The sequence below is a fragment of the Protomyctophum bolini genome, assembly GCF_963924005.1.
Source record: "Protomyctophum bolini genome assembly, chromosome: 5".
In the NCBI taxonomy this organism is placed as follows: Eukaryota; Metazoa; Chordata; class Actinopteri; order Myctophiformes; family Myctophidae; genus Protomyctophum; species Protomyctophum bolini.
This window is the reverse complement of record NC_137866.1, coordinates 285,361-306,579: the sequence shown is the minus strand read 5'-3', so window position 1 is coordinate 306,579 and position 21,219 is coordinate 285,361. Positions and strand designations below refer to the sequence as shown.

The 21,219-nt window shown below is 43.5% G+C and overlaps 2 protein-coding genes across 3 annotated transcripts in view; both read left to right on the top strand.

Annotated features, from left to right (window-relative positions):
- qars1 (glutaminyl-tRNA synthetase 1) overlaps positions 1–7,383 on the top strand; it is a 34,044-nt gene extending 26,661 nt beyond the window's left edge. For both annotated transcript variants that reach the window (XM_080764440.1, XM_080764441.1), the window contains 4 exons: positions 3,306–3,436; positions 3,722–3,788; positions 5,815–5,940; positions 7,138–7,383. In XM_080764440.1, the coding sequence (XP_080620566.1) occupies positions 3,306–3,436; positions 3,722–3,788; positions 5,815–5,940; positions 7,138–7,188 (375 nt within the window). In that variant the 3' untranslated portion in view covers positions 7,189–7,383. The remainder of the gene's footprint in view (positions 1–3,305; positions 3,437–3,721; positions 3,789–5,814; positions 5,941–7,137) is intronic.
- Positions 7,384–10,521: 3,138 nt separating this feature from the next.
- LOC308316016 (transcriptional regulator QRICH1-like) overlaps positions 10,522–21,219 on the top strand; it is a 42,658-nt gene continuing 31,960 nt past the window's right edge. The window contains exons 1-5 of the mRNA XM_080764334.1: positions 10,522–11,077; positions 13,460–13,674; positions 14,137–14,249; positions 15,643–15,717; positions 17,078–17,224. Of these exons, the coding sequence (XP_080620460.1) occupies positions 13,482–13,674; positions 14,137–14,249; positions 15,643–15,717; positions 17,078–17,224 (528 nt within the window). The 5' untranslated portion in view covers positions 10,522–11,077; positions 13,460–13,481. The remainder of the gene's footprint in view (positions 11,078–13,459; positions 13,675–14,136; positions 14,250–15,642; positions 15,718–17,077; positions 17,225–21,219) is intronic.

The window sequence follows — 21,219 nt, the reverse complement described above, 5'->3', positions numbered from 1 at the left end:
ATGATCAGAGCTTCCGTTGCTCCAGACTGTACGACGGAAGCATTTATATTTTACTCATGATCAGAGCTTCCGTTGCTCCAGATTGTATGACGGAAGCATTTATATTTTACTCATGATCAGAGCTTCCGTTGCTCCAGACTGTATGACGGAAGCATTTATATTTTACTCATGATCAGAGCTTCCGTTGCTCCAGATTGTATGACGGAAGCATTTATATTTTACTCATGATCAGAGCTTCCGTTGCTCCAGACTGTATGACGGAAGCATTTATATTTTACTCGTGATCAGAGCTTCCGTTGCTCCAGACTGTACGACGGAAGCATTTATATTTTACTCATGATCAGAGCTTCCGTTGCTCCAGACTGTATGACGGAAGCATTTATATTTTACTCGTGATCAGAGCTTCCGTTGCTCCAGACTGTACGACGGAAGCATTTATATTTTACTCATGATCAGAGCTTCCGTTGCTCCAGACTGTATGACGGAAGCATTTATATTTTACTCATGATCAGAGCTTCCGTTGCTCCAGATTGTATGACGGAAGCATTTATATTTTACTCATGATCAGAGCTTCCGTTGCTCCAGATTGTATGACGGAAGCATTTATATTTTACTCATGATCAGAGCTTCCGTTGTTCCAGATTGTATGACGGAAGCATTTATATTTTACTCATGATCAGAGCTTCCGTTGCTCCAGATTGTATGACGGAAGCATTTATATTTTACTCATGATCAGAGCTTCCGTTGCTCCAGATTGTATGACGGAAGCATTTATATTTGACTCATCAAGGTTCAAGGTTGTCTTTATTTCGTCTCCCTTGGGAGAAATTTGTCTTGGAGACAGGACCACAGCTGCATACATATAAACATACGTATAATCACATAGACAGAGACATTACAGCAAAACAAAACAAATACACCCCTGGTGCGTACACCCCGTTAAGGTACCAATTACTCATTAAACATTTTTATAGAGAGAGGAATGAAAGAGTGTTTATATCTGTTGTACTTGCACTGTGGCATCCTGTACCTTCTTCCTGATCTCATTAATTCATATTCGGAATACAGAACATGTGAGGGGTCAGAGGTTATATTCTTAGCTTGCCTTACTACAGTCTGTTCAAAAATGGCTTGGGGAGTCATCGGGGGGGAAGACAGGCCCATGATCTTCCCAGCCATTTTCGCAACTCTTGCAACTTGAGCTTTATATTTACAATTTACAATTTAGGCATTTAGCAGACGCTCTTAATCCAGAGCGACTTACATTAAGCAAGAACAAAAAAGCATGGGTATACATCACATAAAAACATTTATCATGAAACATGCGTAAGCTAAGAAAGTAACAGTGGAATATCTATAATGAAACTATACATATAAGCTATACATCTATACTACTATGCTATACATATGTACTATGACGTGCTATGACAATAGCACATACAATGCACTTATGCTGTCTACATAACATGCTATAAGTCTGTATCAAATGCTATCTAAGTCTATTTCACAGTCAGGTTACCATACCAGCTGGAGATTCCATATCTCAAGATAGATTCAATGCTAGCTCTATAGAAAATTAACATAATATTCAGGCTAACACCAAACGGCCTCAGTCTACGAAGAAAATGTAACCGCTGGTGTATTTTTGAACAGCAGGATTCAACATGTATGTGCCAGCTCATATCTTGGTCAATCTGCACTCCCAGATATTTATAGGAGGAGACCTGTTTGATGTCATTATCGTGAACCTTGATCAAGGTATGGTCTCCTATGGACCTCGGATCCACAATGATCATGATCAGAGCTTCCGTCGCTCCAGACTGTATGACGGAAGCATTTATATTTTACTCATGATCAGAGCTTCCGTTGCTCCAGACTGTATGACGGAAGCATTTATATTTTACTCGTGATCAGAGCTTCCGTCGCTCCAGACTGTGCGACGGAAGCATTTATATTTGACTCATGATCAGAGCTTCCGTTGCTCCAGACTGTACAACAGAAGCATTTATATTTGACTCATGATCAGAGCTTCCGTTGCTCCAGACTGTACGACGGAAGCATTTATATTTTACTCATGATCAGAGCTTCCGTTGCTCCAGACTGTACGACGGAAGCATTTATATTTTACTCATGATCAGAGCTTCCGTCGCTCCAGACTGTGCGACGTAAGCATTTATATTTGACTCATGATCAGAGCTTCCGTTGCTCCAGACTGTACAACAGAAGCATTTATATTTGACTCATGATCAGAGCTTCCGTTGCTCCAGACTGTACGACGGAAGCATTTATATTTTACTCATGATCAGAGCTTCCGTTGCTCCAGACTGTATGACGGAAGCATTTATATTTGACTCATGATCAGAGCTTCCGTTGCTCCAGACTGTATGACGGAAGCATTTATATTTTACTCATGATCAGAGCTTCCGTTGCTCCAGACTGTATGACGGAAGCATTTATATTTGACTCATGATCAGAGCTTCCGTTGCTCCAGACTGTATGACGGAAGCATTTATATTTTACTCGTGATCAGAGCTTCTGTTGCTCCAGACTGTATGACGGAAGCATTTATATTTGACTCATGATCAGAGCTTCCGTTGCTCCAGACTGTACACCAGAAGCATTTATATTTGACTCATGATCAGAGCTTCCGTTGCTCCAGACTGTACAACGGAAGCATTTATATTTTACTCGTGATCAGAGCTTCCGTTGCTCCAGACTGTATGACGGAAGCATTTATATTTGACTCATGATCAGAGCTTCCGTTGCTCCAGACTGTACAACAGAAGCATTTATATTTGACTCATGATCAGAGCTTCCGTTGCTCCAGACTGTACAACGGAAGCATTTATATTTGACTCATGATCAGAGCTTCTGTTGCTCCAGACTGTACAACAGAAGCATTTATATTTGACTCATGATCAGAGCTTCCGTTGCTCCAGACTGTACGACGGAAGCATTTATATTTTACTCATGATCAGAGCTTCCGTTGCTCCAGACTGTACGACGGAAGCAATTATATTTTACTCATGATCAGAGCTTCCGTTGCTCCAGACTGTACGACGGAAGCATTTATATTTTACTCATGATCAGAGCTTCCGTTGCTCCAGACTGTACGACGGAAGCATTTATATTTTACTCATGATCAGAGCTTCCGTTGCTCCAGACTGTACGACGGAAGCATTTGAACATTGTGGGAGGAAACAGTCTGGCAATGCGAGACTAACCAGAATGGTCAGTAACGTTGATGTGTGTCTATCTATCAGGATGTAACAGTAAATCTCTGTCTCTCTCTGTCTCTCTACCAGGACTCTCAGGGTAAAGTGGTGGAACTGGAGGTAAAGTGTTGTACTTCTACTGACGCTGCAGAGAAACCCAAAGCCTTCATTCACTGGGTCAGCCTTCCTCTGGAGTGTGAAGTACGCCTTTATGAATCACTGTAAGTTACAACCTAAACCCTAACCCTTCATTCACTGGGTCAGCCTTCCTCTGGAGTGTGAAGTACGCCTTTATGAATCACTGTAAGTTACACCCTAAACCCTAACCCTTCATTCACTGGGTCTGGAGTGTGAAGTCACCCCTAAACCCTAAACCCTAACCCCTAACCTAATCCCGTCAGCATTGAAAATGAGGGAGAACCTCAATTGCTCTTTCGAGAATAAATAAAGGTTTCAATCAATCAATCAATCAATCTCTAACCCAAACATCTCACCCTGTGTTTCAGCTTCCTGCACAGAAACCCAGAAGATCCTTCCGAGGTTCCCATGGGCTTCCTGAGTGACATCAACCCTGTAAGTGTTACTTTATGACAGCGTTGATTTTGTTGATATCATTATTTTGGTTACATGCTGACGCGTTGTGAGCTTGTAGATCTACTTTTTTTCAAAGCGCACCACTTGAGAGCATGCAACCAAATATAAAATAATTTGTCTTTTAGTTCTAATGGATCTCTTCTCCACTAGTCCCTCCCTGACATTTAGTTCTACTGGATCTCTTCTCCACTAGTCCCTCCCTGACATTTAGTTCTACTGGATCTCTTCTCCACTAGTCCCTCCCTGACATTTAGTTCTACTGGATCTCTTCTCCACTAGTCCCTCCCTGACATTTAGTTCTACTGGATCTCTTCTCCACTAGTCCCTCCCTGACATTTAGTTCTACTGGATCTCTTCTCCACTAGTCCCTCCCTGACATTTTGTTCTACTGGATCTCTTCTCCACTAGTCCCTCCCTGACATTTAGTTCTACTGGATCTCTTCTCCACTAGTCCCTCCCTGACATTTAGTTCTACTGGATCTCTTCTCCACTAGTCCCTCCCTGACATTTAGTTCTACTGGATCTCTTCTCCACTAGTCCCTCCCTGACATTTAGTTCTACTGGATCTCTTCTCCACTAGTCCCTCCCTGACATTTAGTTCTACTGGATCTCTTCTCCACTAGTCCCTCCCTGACATTTAGTTCTACTGGATCTCTTCTCCACTAGTCCCTCCCTGACATTTAGTTCTACTGGATCTCTTCTCCACTAGTCCCTTCCTAACAATTTAGTCTAGTTTTAATTTGTTGACTAAGGTCACATTCTCACCTAATACTTCGGTAGACTCGAATGCGTATGGGCGGGGATTTTGGGATTCTTGCATATTTAATTGGATGCGGTTTGCCTTCACACTGTCATTCGCAGCAATTGGAAACGCAGCAGGGGGGGACCTTTATCAATGTGTTCCATTCATAAACTAGCCTACACAGTGAAATCTATGGTAATAAAATTACACTCATAACGTGCATGTGTCGTGCCGTCTGGGGGACCCCCCTCTCTCTCTCTCTTTCTCTCTCTCTCTACGCAAGCAGCCACACACTGTTCTTTTGGGCATGGAGGCACAGCGCTGCATGAGCGCACTGATATAACTCCCCAGTCCCCACACAGTGACAGCACTGCATGTTTACGGCACGCACAGACAGACAGACAGAATATTCTGTAGGCTATAATAGGCTACACTGCAGTGTTTTTATGTGTTTTCTTAAGCAATTGATTAATGTACACGTCCTCATTTCGATCAGGGCTTCAGACAGTCTCCTCATTCGACCACGTCTATCCACAGTAACGGGACATCTTTGCGCTGCGTAAAATATGCCTTCTCCGTCTCCAACTGTGTTCAGCTCCTCACCCGCCACATTGTTTGCTTCATTTCCTTTATTTACTGCGGATTGCATTCACACCTGCACCGAATCGTAGTCAAGTGCGATTGGAAGCGAAGCGAAACCCCCGTTTTTGGGCGGAGTAAAATGCGGTTCTTTGCTGCGCATTAGGATTCGAATGAGCCTTCACACCTGCCAAACGAAGTGCACTTTCTGAAAATGCGCAGCAGGATTCGTTTTAATCGCAGCAAAGCTCTCTGGTGAGAATGTGACCTTAATTGTAAATATATTAGTCGAACATTTTTCGTCAGTTAATAATCAACAACCCTAATAACCCTAATAACCCTAATAACCCTAATAACCCTAACCCTGGTTGACGAGACCTAGGAAAGAAAAGTTCAACAAAGTTTCTCCTTTCTGTTTCACTTCATAGAACTCACTACAGGTGTCTTTGTGTCTCCATAGAACGCACTACAGGTGTCTTTGTGTCTCCATAGAACTCACTACAGGTGTCTTTGTGTCTCCATAGAACTCACTACAGGTGTCTTTGTGTCTCCATAGAACTCACTACAGGTGTCTTTGTGTCTCCATAGAACTCACTACAGGTGTCTTTGTGTCTCCATAGAACTCACTACAGGTGTCTTTGTGTCTCCATAGAACTCACTACAGGTGTCTTTGTGTCTCCATAGAACTCACTACAGGTCATCACCAGTGCCTTCGTGGACTGCTCGGTTAAGAGAGCCGCGGTCTTTGATAAGTTCCAGTTTGAGAGGGTGGGATACTTCTCCATGGACCCCGACAGCACAGCAGATAAGGTACAGCACCGTGTTGTATTCAATCCCAATTATTAACACCCCAAAACGCCCGGGGTTGTTAAATCCATTAAATCACAGCGCCCAGCGATTTATAGCAGCGGAGCACATTTTATGGACCGGATGTGGCTGAAGTAGCTAGATGTAGCTAGATGTAGCTAGATGTAGACAAAACACTCGATGTGATCGACAACAACGGAGGTATGATTAAATCTACCGCGACGGGACCGCGGTGGGCCGTCTGACACATCATCTTTTCTTAGAATTGGGCGGAATTATTTAGATCAAGAGTTATTAACGTTTTAAGATTTTCCATCTCGTCGGCTAAAATGGGGAACATTTTCGATGACGTCCCACAAAGCAAAGAAAAGTTACTATGTTTACCCAGGGTAACTGGACTAAAGGTACTATGTTTACCCTGCAGGGTAACTGGACTAAAGGTACTATGTTTACCCAGGGTAACTGGACTAAAGTTACTATGTTTACCCAGGGTAACTGGACTAAAGGTACTATGTTTACCCTGCAGGGTAACTGGACTAAAGGTACTATGTTTACCCAGGGTAACTGGACTAAAGGTACTATGTTTACCCTGCAGGGTAACTGGACTAAAGGTACTATGTTTACCCAGGGTAACTGGACTAAAGGTACTATGTTTACCCAGGGTAACTGGACTAAAGTTAGTATGTTTACCCAGGGTAACTGGACTAAAGGTACTATGTTTACCCAGGGTAACTGGACTAAAGGTACTATGTTTACCCAGGGTAACTGGACTAAAGTTAGTATGTTTACCCAGGGTAACTGGACTAAAGTTACTATGTTTACCCAGGGTAACTGTACTAAAGGTACTATGTTTACCCAGGGTAACTGGACTAAAGGTACTATGTTTACCCTTGTTTACAGCCATAGATAGATAGATAGATAAATAGATAGATCTTTATTTGGCATTGCTTGCATGAAACAACGAAATTCAGTTTAGAGCTTCACCACTGGCCCTGCTCATAGAACATTTCATGGTAGGGGTTCAATGCCTTGTCCAAGGGCACTTCAGCGGTGGTCATTTTAACGTGCCGGTCCGGGGATACGAACTATATCGACCTTCCGATATCAAGACCGCTCCGCAAACCGTTCGGCCACCGCTGCCACACAATAACATTGAGTTTCGTGTCGTGTTGTCTAACCTCTCCTTTCCTTTCTCTGCAGCTGGTGTTCAACAGGACGGTCACCCTGAAAGAAGACCCTGGGAAGATGTGAACCAACACGCTGGCTTCATCTCACCCCAACGTTTCTACGATGATCCCAAACCAGACCTACCGCTGGCCTCATCTGATCCCAAACCAGACCCACCGCTGGCTTCATCTGATCCCAAACCAGACCTACCGCTGGCTTCATCTGATCCCAAACCAGACCTACCGCTGGCTTCATCTGATCCCAAACCAGACCTACCGCTGGCTTCATCTCACCCCAACGTTTCTACGATGGTCCCACAGAAACATCTTCAGCGTCTGCTTGCTCTGTATCTGTCCAGGGTTAGGGTTAGGCAAACCCTAACCCTAACCCGGTGAGGAACTGCTTCTCCTCTGAGGGCTGAGATTAGGCCAAACCAAACCTGATCCACGTTCGTTTATTGATCAAATTATTGATGTGCAACAATAACACCTCGTCGATTCAAAAGTGAATCGCTGAAAACTCAAAAAACAAATGGAAATCTTTTCTCTGAGGCTTAAGCTTAGCTTAGCAACGTAACTACATAAGCAATTGATAAGGCAACTTCAGTTTGATCAATCCCAGTACTCAGATTGGCATTGATCAATCAATAATCAATCTGATCAGAGGATCTTACGCGGCCACATCGTGAAACGTTGCTATATCGTTGCTGTCGGCTGGAAACCTCCAATGTCCAAAACGGTTATTTTTACAGAAATGTAATAAAGAACCTTTTCTCTAATGTAGATTTTATTTAGTCACATGCTCCTGTTAATAGCTTCTTATTGGTTCAATATTTATAGAACCCACAGACTTTCAGATCACTTTCACTTCATTAAAAAAACAAAATAGTAACTGATCTACAAGCTCACAAAACGTCACCACATCACCGAGTTGTTGTGAGCTTGTAGGAAAAAAAATAAACAGTGGAAGCGAAGAACCGCATTCTTCATCTTTAAGATGTTTGAAGCAACTCCATTCTAGATGTCCCACATTCTCCAAACTCCTGCTGTGTACGAGGGCTTACATCTGGAAACTCCTTCATGTGTACGAGGGCTTACATCTGGAAATGGCCCTAAAATAATCCCTAACAGAACATAGGGCTGGTAAAGGCCCTAAAAATGTCCCGTAGGAAATAACAGCCATCCTTAAACAGGACCGTCTGATTGTCAAAGATCAACTAAATGGTAAATGTCTGAATCGCAGCAGCACAGCCTCCTGACACTTTGACACCGGAGGAGAAAATGAAGAAAGAGAAAAAACTAACATTATATTATAAAAACATAAAATATTAAATGTTGAGATGAAAGGTTTAGCCTGCGGAGCTCACGGCAACGATATGCTCTTATTGTGAAGTTTCACAGCTGGGGCTCAGTGTAACAACGATATGCTCTTATTGTGAAGTTTCACAGCTGGGGCTCAGTGTAACAACGATTATTGAATGTATGCACAACACCTTAAGTCATAGTTTAACAAAAGCCTACTTACGTCGGTTAGTTTTCTTGTTTTAGTCCTAAGATGATGCTTCACAGTACAGTACAGTACAGTACAGTACAGTACAGTACAGTACAGTACAGTACAGAGAATACAGATGCTTGAAATGGTTTTCTTACTGAGGTGGAGTCACCGTGTTTTGTATCCTCGGGGAGTCATTTTGACCAGGAAACCAATAAATAAATGATATTTAACAGAATGAAACTGGTCTTTGTTTCAGAATGCTGTTCAATAAAATCATGGTTTATTTAGTTTATATATATATATATATACAAACATTTATATTTATATAGAGATTTAAACTGGTCTTTGTTTTCAGAATGCTGTTCAATAAAATCATGGTTTATTTAGTTTATATATATATATATATATATATACAGTATATATATATATATACAAACATTTATATTTATATAGAGATTTAAACGGGTCTTTGTTTTCAGAATGCTGTTCAATAAAAGCATGGTTTATTTAGTTTATATATATATATATATATATATATATATATAAAAACATTTATACATTTATATTTATATAGAAAGTTAAACTGGTCTTTGTTTTCAGAATGCTGTTCAATAAAATCATGGCTTATTTAGTTTCAATTCATGAATAGAAATATCTGTCATATCTTCTATTCAGGGGTGGGAAGTGTTATGTCTTCAAGTAACAAGGCAGTATTATTATATTAATATTATTAATAACGAGGCAGTATTATTACATTAATATTATTAGTAACAAGGCAGTATTATTATATTAATATTATTAATGACGAGGCAGTGCACACGTTGGATCACTTTTATATCAACTTGGGAGCGACTGCATAACACACAGCCAACACTAAGTTGTTTTACTTAAGTGGAGTATTTAACATTTTCTATTCTACTCCACTACATCTCCAGAGACAAATATTGTACTTTTACTCCAAAACAATTACCTGAAAACACACTAATAATAATGTATATTTTAAAATGTTATATTGTATCACAACTACCATATTGCGTCATCTCGTTCTTATTATTTTAACTCAGTGAAAAAATAAATTAAAGAGTGAAAAGTGGATTTATTGACGACTTCCACTTGTACTGATGCATTTTATCCACAGGAGGGCGACACAATCCGTTGAATACAAACATGATCAGTAACTATCAACCCTATCAGTAATTGTTAGCCTAGCTCTGATCCATAGCCCTAAAAAACTAACGCCATAGCCCATAGCCTAAAAACTAAAACTAACTAACGATGAGTGGCTGGATGGTGACCACAACAAAGGTTCCCGGTTCGATCCCTGTGGGCTCCCCCAGAGTTGGTGTCGAAGTGTCCTTGAGCAAGACTCTGAACCCCTGATTGCTCCTGATTGATTGATTGAAATATTTATTAACATTTTGCAGAATTACAGTACATTTCAAGCACAACTCAATACAAAGACTGTTAACTGTGAGTGGACGACCCAATAAAGCATTACACTTGTTTACAAGAGGGTCCACCTTGTTCAATTCATCAAAAATGAATGGTTGGTGGTTTCCTCTGTCATCTGTGTGTGTGTGTGTGTGTGTGTGTGTGTGTGTGTGTGTGTGTGCGCGCGCGCGCGTGTGTGCGTGTGCGTGTGCGTGTGTGTGTCAGTGCGTCTCTCGTGGACCACCTTAAAACCTCCACAGCCAGGGACCCAGTGACCAACCACAGCCTGTGGGAGGTTTGTGGTGTAGTTAAGGTGGACTGGGGAGTTGGAACAACACGAAGGAACCTTAACACGGTGCTACTGACCCTACTAGGCGACGCTCCTTTAAGAGAGCCCCGAGTGTCGCGAGAACACGAGGTCGTGCTCTCGCGCGAGAAGAGGAAACGGCCGCTGATTGGTCAGACGCGTTGCCGCTGTTAAGATGGCGCCGAGCGGAACATGAGTGATGACGAAAGGAGGAAAATAAACAATAATAATAATAATACTATAATACTACACTGAGAGGCATTTAATGCAAAAACAATAACGATAATTAAAGACTAAAGCTCGCGCTGCGGAGCGTCAGCGGTGTGTCTGAGGCAGCTCTGCGGGCTTTGGGGAGGCTCTAGGCGGCCTGAGGGACCCCCACACCCCGGCCCTGTTCACTGAGTTCAGCGGTGTGTCTGAGGCAGCTCTGCGGGCTTGGAGGAGGCTCTGAGCGGCCTGAGGGACCCCCACACCTCGGCTCCTTTCAGCGGTGTGTCGGAGCAGACTCTGCGGGCTTTGAGGAGGTCCTAGGCGGCTTGAGGGACCCCCACACCTCGGCCCTGTTCAGCGGTGTGTCTGAGGCAGCTCTGCGGGCTTTTAGGAGGCTCTGAGCGGCCTGAGGGACCCCCACACCTCAGCGGTGTATCGGAGCAGACTCTGCGGGCTTGGAGGAGGCTCTGAGGGACCCCCACACCTCGGCCCGGGTGGGGTTCATTTGATTAGAAGAAGAGGAGAGAGGAGGTAAGCTAGCTAAGCTAACAGAGTTTGCATCAATAAACACTGGTCCGGGACCTGTTTGTGGGCCACGGAAATGTTTGTTATGGGTCCTTTATTTTGTTTTTGTTTCCTATGTGTTTATAATGCTAACAATAAGCTATACTAACATGTACTTATTATAGCGTTAGCTAGCTAGCTAGCTATTGCTAACTTTAGTGCTGGGAAAGGAGAACAAGATACATATTTAAGCTGTCGGTGTGTCAACATAATATTGTACAGATAGAAGACATGTATCCCTTGTTCACAAACTGTCACAATGTGAGCCCTTATTATTATTATTATTATTATTATTATTATTATTATTATTATTATTGTTGTTGTTATGTTTGTGAACACCTGCTGCAGCATGCTAGCTGTTTATCCTAGCCCTGTTCCCTGATAGCTTGTTGTTGTTGTGTAAACACTAACATAATATTAGTGGTTGGTGTTGGTAAAGTGATCACACACAGTGACATGCTGTTGTCATGTTGTGTAATTATTGTTATTAATAGTAATGAATTAATATTTAAACAGTAATGGTCCATTACTGTTTAAATATTAAATTAAATTAATGGAGTGTGTTGGTAAAGTGACCCTTAATGTCAGGGTTAGGATCCACACCCACAACACCAGAGGGAGTGCAACAAACCATGTGCAACCCAGATTCGGCACAAACAAGGGACTTCATTATTGTCGCTCCTATGCCACCAAAATGTGGAACGCCCTACCAACAGTCATTAAGACATGCAAATCCCTTGACTCCTTCAAAACCGCTCTCAAAGGGCACCTACGGACGGCTGCAATTCGAAACCGGCCCCCGGAAAATCTGAATCCACCCCCACCCCTTTTTGCCTTTTCCCCCTCACTGTATATGTTTTCTTTTCCCTTTTACCTCCTTTATAATGATTTCCTGTTCTTTAGCTATATTTGTGTATATTTGTATTTTGTACGTCTCTAAATGTTATGATGATTTGAACATGGTGGACCCTCTTGTAAACCAGTGTAATGCTTTATGGTGTCGTCCACTTGAGTTAACAGTCTTTTATTGAGTTGTGCTTGAAATGTACTTTAATTCTGTAAACTGTTAATTAATACTTAAATCAATCAATCCCATTCTGTTGCCCGTGGAACCTCTCTGCTATTAACCTATTAAGACCTGGGGCTGATTGACCTGGGGTTCAATTCTAGAACACATATGTTTACAATTTAATTTACCAAAACATACGTTTACATTTACCAAAGTGTCACAATATAATAGACGGGTTTATTATATGTGTCTTCTCTCAAACGAGCACTTGCCCGGTCGGGCAAGCAAACTCCACCTGCCCTGCCCGGAAGTTTTATTTAGCTGCCAGGGGCAGGTGGGCAACCCTTAGTGTTTTATTTAGCTGCCAGGGGCAGGTGGGCAACCCTTAGTGTTTTATCTAGCTGCCAGGGGCAGGTGTGCAACCCTTAGTGTTTTATCTAGCTGCCAGGGGCAGGTGGGCAGCACTTAGTGTTTTATTTAGCTGCCAGGGGCAGGTGGGCAACCCTTGGTGTTTTATTTAGCTGCCAGGGGCAGGTGGGCAACCCTTAGTGTTTTATTTAGCTGCCGGAACCCTTAGTGTTTTATCTAGCTGCCAGGGGCAGGTGGGCAACCCTTAGTGTTTTATCTAGCTGCCAGGGGCAGGTGGGCAGCACTTAGTGTTTTATTTAGCTGCCAGGGGGCAGGTGGGCAACCCTTAGTGTTTTATTACCTGCCATGGGCAGGTGGGCAACCCTTAAATCCTGTGTACTAAGAACATGAAACGGATGGATTGCAGATTTATTTTTTACATTTTTAACTCAATGCTTTTCTTCTGGTGGGGCTCCCTGAAACTAAATATTTTGATTTGGGGGTCTGCAGCTAAATCCATTTGTCTCATGACAAGTTTGATCACCACTGATATAGAAACACTAAACTGAAGACATTTGTAGACTCGAGTTTCAAGCATTATGTTACACTTCTTGCTATTGAAAAATAGCAGATCTACAAGCTCATAGCGCAGCACCGAGTGCCGTGCTACGAGCTTGTAGATTTTTGTTTTTAAATGTGGCGCAAACCATTGAATATACTGTATATTCTTTCAGAGTGAACGTTTTTTAACTCAAATCTTTGCTTCATATTTTCTAATGGGACTCTGCGGCCAAATACAGATAATTCTGGTGCTCCTTCGAATGAAATAGGTTGAGCACCACTGTCATAGAAACATAGGTTTTTCAGAAAACTGATTTAGAAGACATTTCTTTTAATTTCGACGTCAGGCCTAATTTAAATGTGTTAACATGTTGTTGTTTTTGTGTGTGTGTGTGTGAAAGTGACATACTTCCCCTCTCTGTTCCCCACAGATTCCCGTCCGTGTGGCGGATTATGAACAACTCCCTGGACGGGTCAGGAGGTTCCTACGAGGAGCTGGTCCGGCAGAAAGCCCGCAGCGTTCCTCAGCATCGCATGAAGGACTTCCTGGAGTCGCTGAGCAACAAGAGTCCCTCTGACGCTCTGGTGGAATTCAGCCAGAACGATTCTACCAGCACCACAACCACCATGGTCTACCAGACAGGAGGTAACTACTACTAACTAGTACTACTAACTAGTACTACTACCACCATGGTCTACCAGACAGGAGGTAACTACTACTAACTAGTACTACTAACTAGTACTACTACCACCATGGTCTACCAGACAGGAGGTAACCACTCAGTTCACACGGGTGTGATTTTACTAAAACTACAACATGACGTCACTGAGCCGCGGTGGTAAGAGACTCATCACCGCTCACCCAAACACATCTCTCTGTTTTTACTAAAACTACAACATGACGTCACTGAGCCGCGGTGGTAAGAGACTCACCGCTCACCCAAACACACCGCTCTGTTTTTACTAAAACTACAACATGACGTCACTGAGCCGCGGTGGTAAGAGACTCACCGCTCACCCCAAACACACCTCTGTTTTTACTAAAACTACAACATGACGTCACTGAGGTTACCATAACTAACTAACCATAACTCTACCTCTCCTCTAGCAGGAGGAGACCCCGCCCCCACCTCCACCACCATGGTCTACCAGCCAGACAACAACTGCATCTACACCGACAGCACTGAGGTGGCAGGATCTCTCCTGGAGCTGGCCTGTCCTGTAAGTTTATCACTGTAGGCTCTCTGGTGGAGCTGGCCTGTCCTGTAAGTTTATCACTGTAGGCTCTCTGGTGGAGCTGTCCTGTACGTCTATTACTGTAGGCTCTCTGGTGGAGCTGTCCTGTAAGTTTATTACTGTAGGCTCTCTGGTGGAGCTGTCCTGTCCTGTAAGTGTATCACTGTAGGCTCTCTGGTGGAGCTGGTCTGTCCTGTAAGTTTATTACTGTAGGCTCTCTGATGGAGCTGGCCTGTCCTGTACGTTTATTACTATAGTCTCTCTGATGGAGCTGGCCTGTCCTGTAAGTTTATTACTGTAGCCTCTCTGGTGGAGCTGGCCTGTCCTGTAAGTTTATTACTGTAGCCTCTCTGGTGGAGCTGGTCTGTCTTGTAAGTCTATTACTATTACTATAGGCTCTCTGATGGAGCTGGCCTGTCCTGTAAGTTTATTACTTTAGGCTCTCTGATGAAGCTGGCCTGTCCTGTAAGTTTATTACTGTAGGCTCTCTGGTGGAGCTGGCCTGTCCTGTAAGTTTATTACTGTAGGCTCTCTGGTGGAGCTGGCCTGTCCTGTAAGTTTATTACTGTAGGCTCTCTGGTGGAGCTGGCCTGTCCTGTATGTTTATTACTGTAGGCTCTCTGGTGGAGCTGGCCTGTCCTGTAAGTTTTTTACTGTAGGCTCTCTGGTGGAGCTGGCCTGTGAGTCTTTAATGCATTATCAGTTAACCATCCCCAGGCCCGCCTTTACCCTCTGCCTGTCTTCACCCAAGGGCACATGGGGACGTTACGTCCCACCGAACCTCTGGAAGAGGACCCACGTACAGTGCTCCGAAGTGCAGGGACCACTCGGCGGAGCAATGACACGTGCGACACGTGACACGAACGCCTACACGACTAACTGCATGTAGCTCAGCGGAGCATTAGATGCGTTACACGTGGTCTCTCCATAGAAAAGCTTGCGCGTATGGGTGTGCACGTGCACACGCACATACAGGCATGCGTGGGCGCGCGAAAAACGATGCGTGTCGAGGCCGACGGTGCACGAGTCGGTCCCCCGGCCAAACCCAAAAAGAGGAGTCGGTCCATGTGCTGTCGGTTTGATCAGCCTAGTAGGTTCTATGTTGGCATGTCCTGACATGGACCGAAAAGCGGAAACCGCACCATGGACGGACCCGATCGCCTTCCCACGCCACGTATTTATTACATACTTTCTTCTTCAGAGAACTAGATTTTAGAAGGATTTTTTGAATCGGCCACATGTTTAACAGTGTTGTGTGTTCTTAGCAGGTCCAGGTTCCACTTCTTTAAGTGTGTGTGTGTGTGTGTGTGTGTGTGTGTGTGTGTGTGTGTGTGTGTGTGTGTGTGTGTGTGTGTGTGTGTGTTTTTAACCCTTTCAGCAGGTCCAGGGTCAGCAGCATCAGATCCAGATCCAGCAGCAACAACACTCTGAGCAACAACACATCCAAGTCCAGGTTGGTGTTTTAACCCTAAAGTTCCTAAACCGTATCCTTAAACCCTAACCCAGGTTTAATTAACCCTAAACCGTATCCTTAAGCCCTAACCCAGGTTTAATTAACCCTAAACTGTATCCTTAAACCCTAAACCTAAACCCTAACCCAGGTTTAATTAACCCTAAACCATATCCTTAAACCCTAAACCGTATCCTTAAACCCTAAACCCTATTTCTGGTGGTTTTCGGTGAAAAAACTAAAACTCTGTTAGATTTTTCTCTCCACATCAGCTGACTCTTGGCAGGAGAGCCCAGCTGTGTGCTGACTGAATCAGCACCATGTTTAGAAGAGAAAAATCCGTTCGCTACAACCGTAGGATTCACTAGCCCCGATCTGACATTGCAAAATAATAATGACCATCCACGGCACGCTGTGATAGTCTGGCTGACTCTGTATTACTTCAAACGGCTGCCTTTCAGCAGAGCATCCGTCGGTAACAATTAGGGGTTCAGAGTCTTGCTCAAGGACACTTCCACACTAACTCTGGGGGAGCCCACAGGGATCGAACCGGCAACCTTGCGGTTACCATCCAGCCACTCCACCGCTGAGAGGAAAGGCTTCCGTGAGCTGATGAGTGTGCCCCCCCCCTGCCCCCCCCCCCCCCCCTATAACCAACCAGAGCCCGGTGGGCAAATATGGGGCTAATACTGAGAGGGAGGAGACTAATATTCACAGGGATATCGCTACGCAAGGTTAAAACCTGGTGGTGGGAACTGGTAACTGCATGTTAGTCCTTGTAGTTGAACAGAGTCAGACAGATATTTTGTAAAGCCACTAAGGAAATCGGGACATCCTGAAAGTTCATATAATGGCCTGTTGTGGCGCTGTCTGTCATTGGGCCCAAAAAAACCCATAGCTCCATAGAGGTCCATGTATTTGGGCCCAACTTCACCTAGACTGTATTACCTTAATAAACATGGTCATGAATACTTTCTGCTTCCAGTCACTAGTTTAAAGTCTCATTTCTCATGTCATAATATTATTTTTGGAAAATGATGGTCCCATTCTATTTTAAAAATGACCATAAAGTCGCGTATGTTCTGAGGGGCGTGGCTACCGTTACAGTCTATGATCGGGAGCCACCCCCCCGTTCGAGTCAAAATAAAAACCAATGAAGAAGAAGGGGGGGAAGTCCCGCCTCGTTGTCTGGGCCAGCCAATGACCAGCTGGGCCCAAACGGATCTAGAAAGATGGCGATTTACAATTCAAGGACTGACTGGCTTCATCTTACGTCCATATCAGACCCGGAGAACGCTTTGTCCATATTTTTTTTTACAGTCTGTAGTCCTAACCCATATGACCCCCCCCCCCCCCCCCCCAGGTGCAGATGATCCAGGGTCAGCAGCATGGTCAGATGCTGGGTCAGGTTCTCCAGATGCCCGCTGGGTCTCACCAGATCATCTCTGGGTCTCATCCTGGAGGAGTGACCATCCAGCACGGAGACCTGACGGAGGAGCAGCACCAACAGGTCAGTTTATATTTGAGCATTTATATTCTACCTATGATCAGAGCTTCCGTTGCTCCAGACTGTATGACGAAAGCATTTATATTTTACTCGTGATCAGAGCTTCCGTTACTCCAGACTGTATGACAGAAGCATTTATATTTGACTCGTGATCAGAGCTTCCGTTGCTCCAGACTGTACGACGGAAGCATTTATATTTTACTCATGATCAGAGCTTCCGTTGCTCCAGACTGTATGACGGAAGCATTTATATTCTACTCTTGATCAGAGCTTCCGTTGCTCCAGACTGTATGACAGAAGCATTTATATTTTACTCATGATCAGAGCTTCCGTTGCTCCAGACTGTATGACGGAAGCGTTTATATTTTACTCGTGATCAGAGCTTCCGTTGCTCCAGACTGTATGACAGAAGCATTTATATTTTACTCATATAGAGCTTCCGTTGCTCCAGACTGTATGACGGAAGCATTTATATTTTACTCGTGATCAGAGCTTCCGTTACTCCAGACTGTATGACAGAAGCATTTATATTTTACTCGTGATCAGAGCTTCCGTTGCTCCAGACTGTATGACAGAAGCATTTATATTTTACTCATATAGAGCTTCCGTTGCTCCAGACTGTATGACGGAAGCATTTATATTCTACTCTTGATCAGAGCTTCCGTTGCTCCAGACTGTATGACAGAAGCATTTATATTTTACTCATGATCATAGCTTCCGTTGCTCCAGACTGTATGACGGAAGCATTTATATTCTACTCTTGATCAGAGCTTCCGTTGCTCCAGACTGTATGACAGAAGCATTTATATTTTACTCATGATCATAGCTTCCGTTGCTCCAGACTGTATGACGGAAGCATTTATATTTTACTCGTGATCAGAGCTTCTGTTGCTCCAGACTGTACGACGAAAGCATTTATATTTTACTCGTGATCAGAGCTTCCGTTGTTCCAGACTGTATGACGGAATCATTTATATTTTACTCGTGATCAGAGCTTTCGTTGCTCCAGACTGTACGACGGAAACATTTATATTTTACTCGTGATCAGAGTTTCCGTTGCTCCAGACTGTACGACGGAAGCATTTATATTTTACTCGTGATCAGAGCTTCCGTTGCTCCAGACCAGACCTCGACATTGTACGGCCCGCGGGCCAAATACGGCCCGCCGGCTGACTCTGACCGGCCCGTGAAAGATTACTTGATAATCCGAAAATAAAACATACTTTCTAATTACCTTATGGGTGCACTAAAACCGCATTGCTTTTATTTTGAAGCCCATGTATTCTCACAGTGCACGTAATCTGCACGTCAACTGTGCACGTGAATTGCGTGTGATTGAGAACCTGTCTTTCCTCCTTTCCTCCTTCACCCCCCTCATATGCTCCAGACTGTATGACGGAAGCATTTATATTTTACTCATGATCAGAGCTTCCGTTGCTCCAGACTGTATGACGGAAGCATTTATATTTTACTCGTGATCAGAGCTTCCGTTGCTCCAGACTGTATGACAGAAGCATTTATATTTTACTCGTTATCAGAGCTTCCGTTGCTCCAGACTGTATGACGGAAGCATTTATATTTTACTCGTGATCAGAGCTTCCGTTGCTCCAGACTGTATGACGGAAGCATTTATATTTTACTCGTGATCAGAGCTTCCGTTGCTCCAGACTGTATGACGGAAGCATTTATATTTTACTCATGATCAGAGCTTCCGTTGCTCCAGACTGTATGACGGAAGCATTTATATTTTACTCGTGATCAGAGCTTCCGTTGCTCCAGACTGTATGACGGAAGCATTTATATTTGACTCGTGATCAGAGCTTCCGTTGCTCCAGACTGTACGACGGAAGCATTTATATTTTACTCGTGATCAGAGCTTCCGTTGCTCCAGACTGTATGACGGAAGCATTTATATTCTACTCTTGATCAGAGCTTCCGTTGCTCCAGACTGTATGACAGAAGCATTTATATTTTACTCATGATCAGAGCTTCCGTTGCTCCAGACTGTACGACGGAAGCATTTATATTTTACTCTTGATCAGAGCTTCCGTTGCTCCAGACTGTATGACAGAAGCATTTATATTTTACTCATATAGAGCTTCCGTTGCTCCAGACTGTATGACGGAAGCATTTATATTTTACTCGTGATCAGAGCTTCCGTTACTCCAGACTGTATGACAGAAGCATTTATATTTTACTCGTGATCAGAGCTTCCGTTGCTCCAGACTGTATGACAGAAGCATTTATATTTTACTCATATAGAGCTTCCGTTGCTCCAGACTGTATGACGGAAGCATTTATATTCTACTCTTGATCAGAGCTTCCGTTGCTCCAGACTGTATGACAGAAGCATTTATATTTTACTCATGATCATAGCTTCCGTTGCTCCAGACTGTATGACGGAAGCATTTATATTTTACTCGTGATCAGAGCTTCTGTTGCTCCAGACTGTACGACGAAAGCATTTATATTTTACTCGTGATCAGAGTTTCCGTTGCTCCAGACTGTACGACGGAAGCATTTATATTTTACTCGTGATCAGAGCTTCCGTTGCTCCAGACCAGACCTCGACATTGTACGGCCCGCGGGCCAAATACGGCCCGCCGGCTGACTCTGACCGGCCCGTGAAAGATTACTTGATAATCCGAAAATAAAACATACTTTCTAATTACCTTATGGGTGCACTAAAACCGCATTGCTTTTATTTTGAAGCCCATGTATTCTCACAGTGCACGTAATCTGCACGTCAACTGTGCACGTGAATTGCGTGTGATTGAGAACCTGTCTTTCTTCCTTCACCCCCCCTCATATGCGAAAATGTCGGCTTTTTGGATTTATTGTTGACTACGTCGGTGAATGCAAATAGCCATGAAGCATGCAGCTCCACAACACGGTAGGCGCAGGATTACCAAACTTCCTTGCAGGAGGACAAGTTAAATCCCATTATGCTTTATTTAACCCGCCTCGCCAATAAAGTTAAGATGTTTTATTTAAGATGCTGCCGTATGGCGTTGTTGCGCCCAGAATGTGGCATGCTTCTGAAGTTCAGAAAGCTTGGGCGATGCGCCGTGAGCTTGTGGATCGTCTGTTTTCGGCACACGAGTCGATCGACGTACCGTTGAACCACAAAGTAAATCTGGCAGAACGAACATGCACACGTCAACATACAGCGCCTGCCAGGCTGCCAAGTCTCAACAATAGTAAGCAGCGCGCCATGGGTTGTGAAAGTGGCACCTCCAGTGTCCTGCGAATGGAACTATTAACAGAGCTACCTTTAATGTTCTCATTGTTAAAAGAAAATGCTAGTATTTACAGGACTTGTAACTTAAACAAAAACATAGTTTTCAACTGGGACTGGAAACGTCTCAAGCCTGCAAGTAGAAAGTAAAAAAATCACACCCATGTGAAGTGAGGGGTGCTCTTATTGTACATCATCATGATGTAAAATAGTCACTGCCTATAATTTGAGTCAAATGTTTCACATTTAGTTTACCATTGCTTTGCAAAACAATGCCATTTACTGCTATTTATATAGAAATAAAATTGATATCATGCATAATTAAGTTCAGCTTTTTGGCCCGGCCCTCCAAAATATTTTCTGTTTCTCATTTGGCCCCTTGGGAAAAATAATTGCCCACCCCTGCTCCAGACTGTATGACGGAAGCATTTATATTTGACTCATGATCAGAGCTTCCGTTGCTCCAGACTGTATGACGGAAGCATTTATATTTTACTCATGATCAGAGCTTCTGTATATTTTACTCATGATCAGAGCTTCTGTATATTTTACTCATGATCTGAGCTTCTGTTGCTCCAGACTGTACGACGGAAGCATTTATATTTTACTCATGATCAGAGCTTCTGTATATTTTACTCATGATCAGAGCTTCTGTTGCTCCAGACTGTATGACGGAAGCATTTATATTTTACTCATGATCAGAGCTTCCGTTGCTCCAGACTGTATGACGGAAGCATTTATATTTTACTCGTGATCAGAG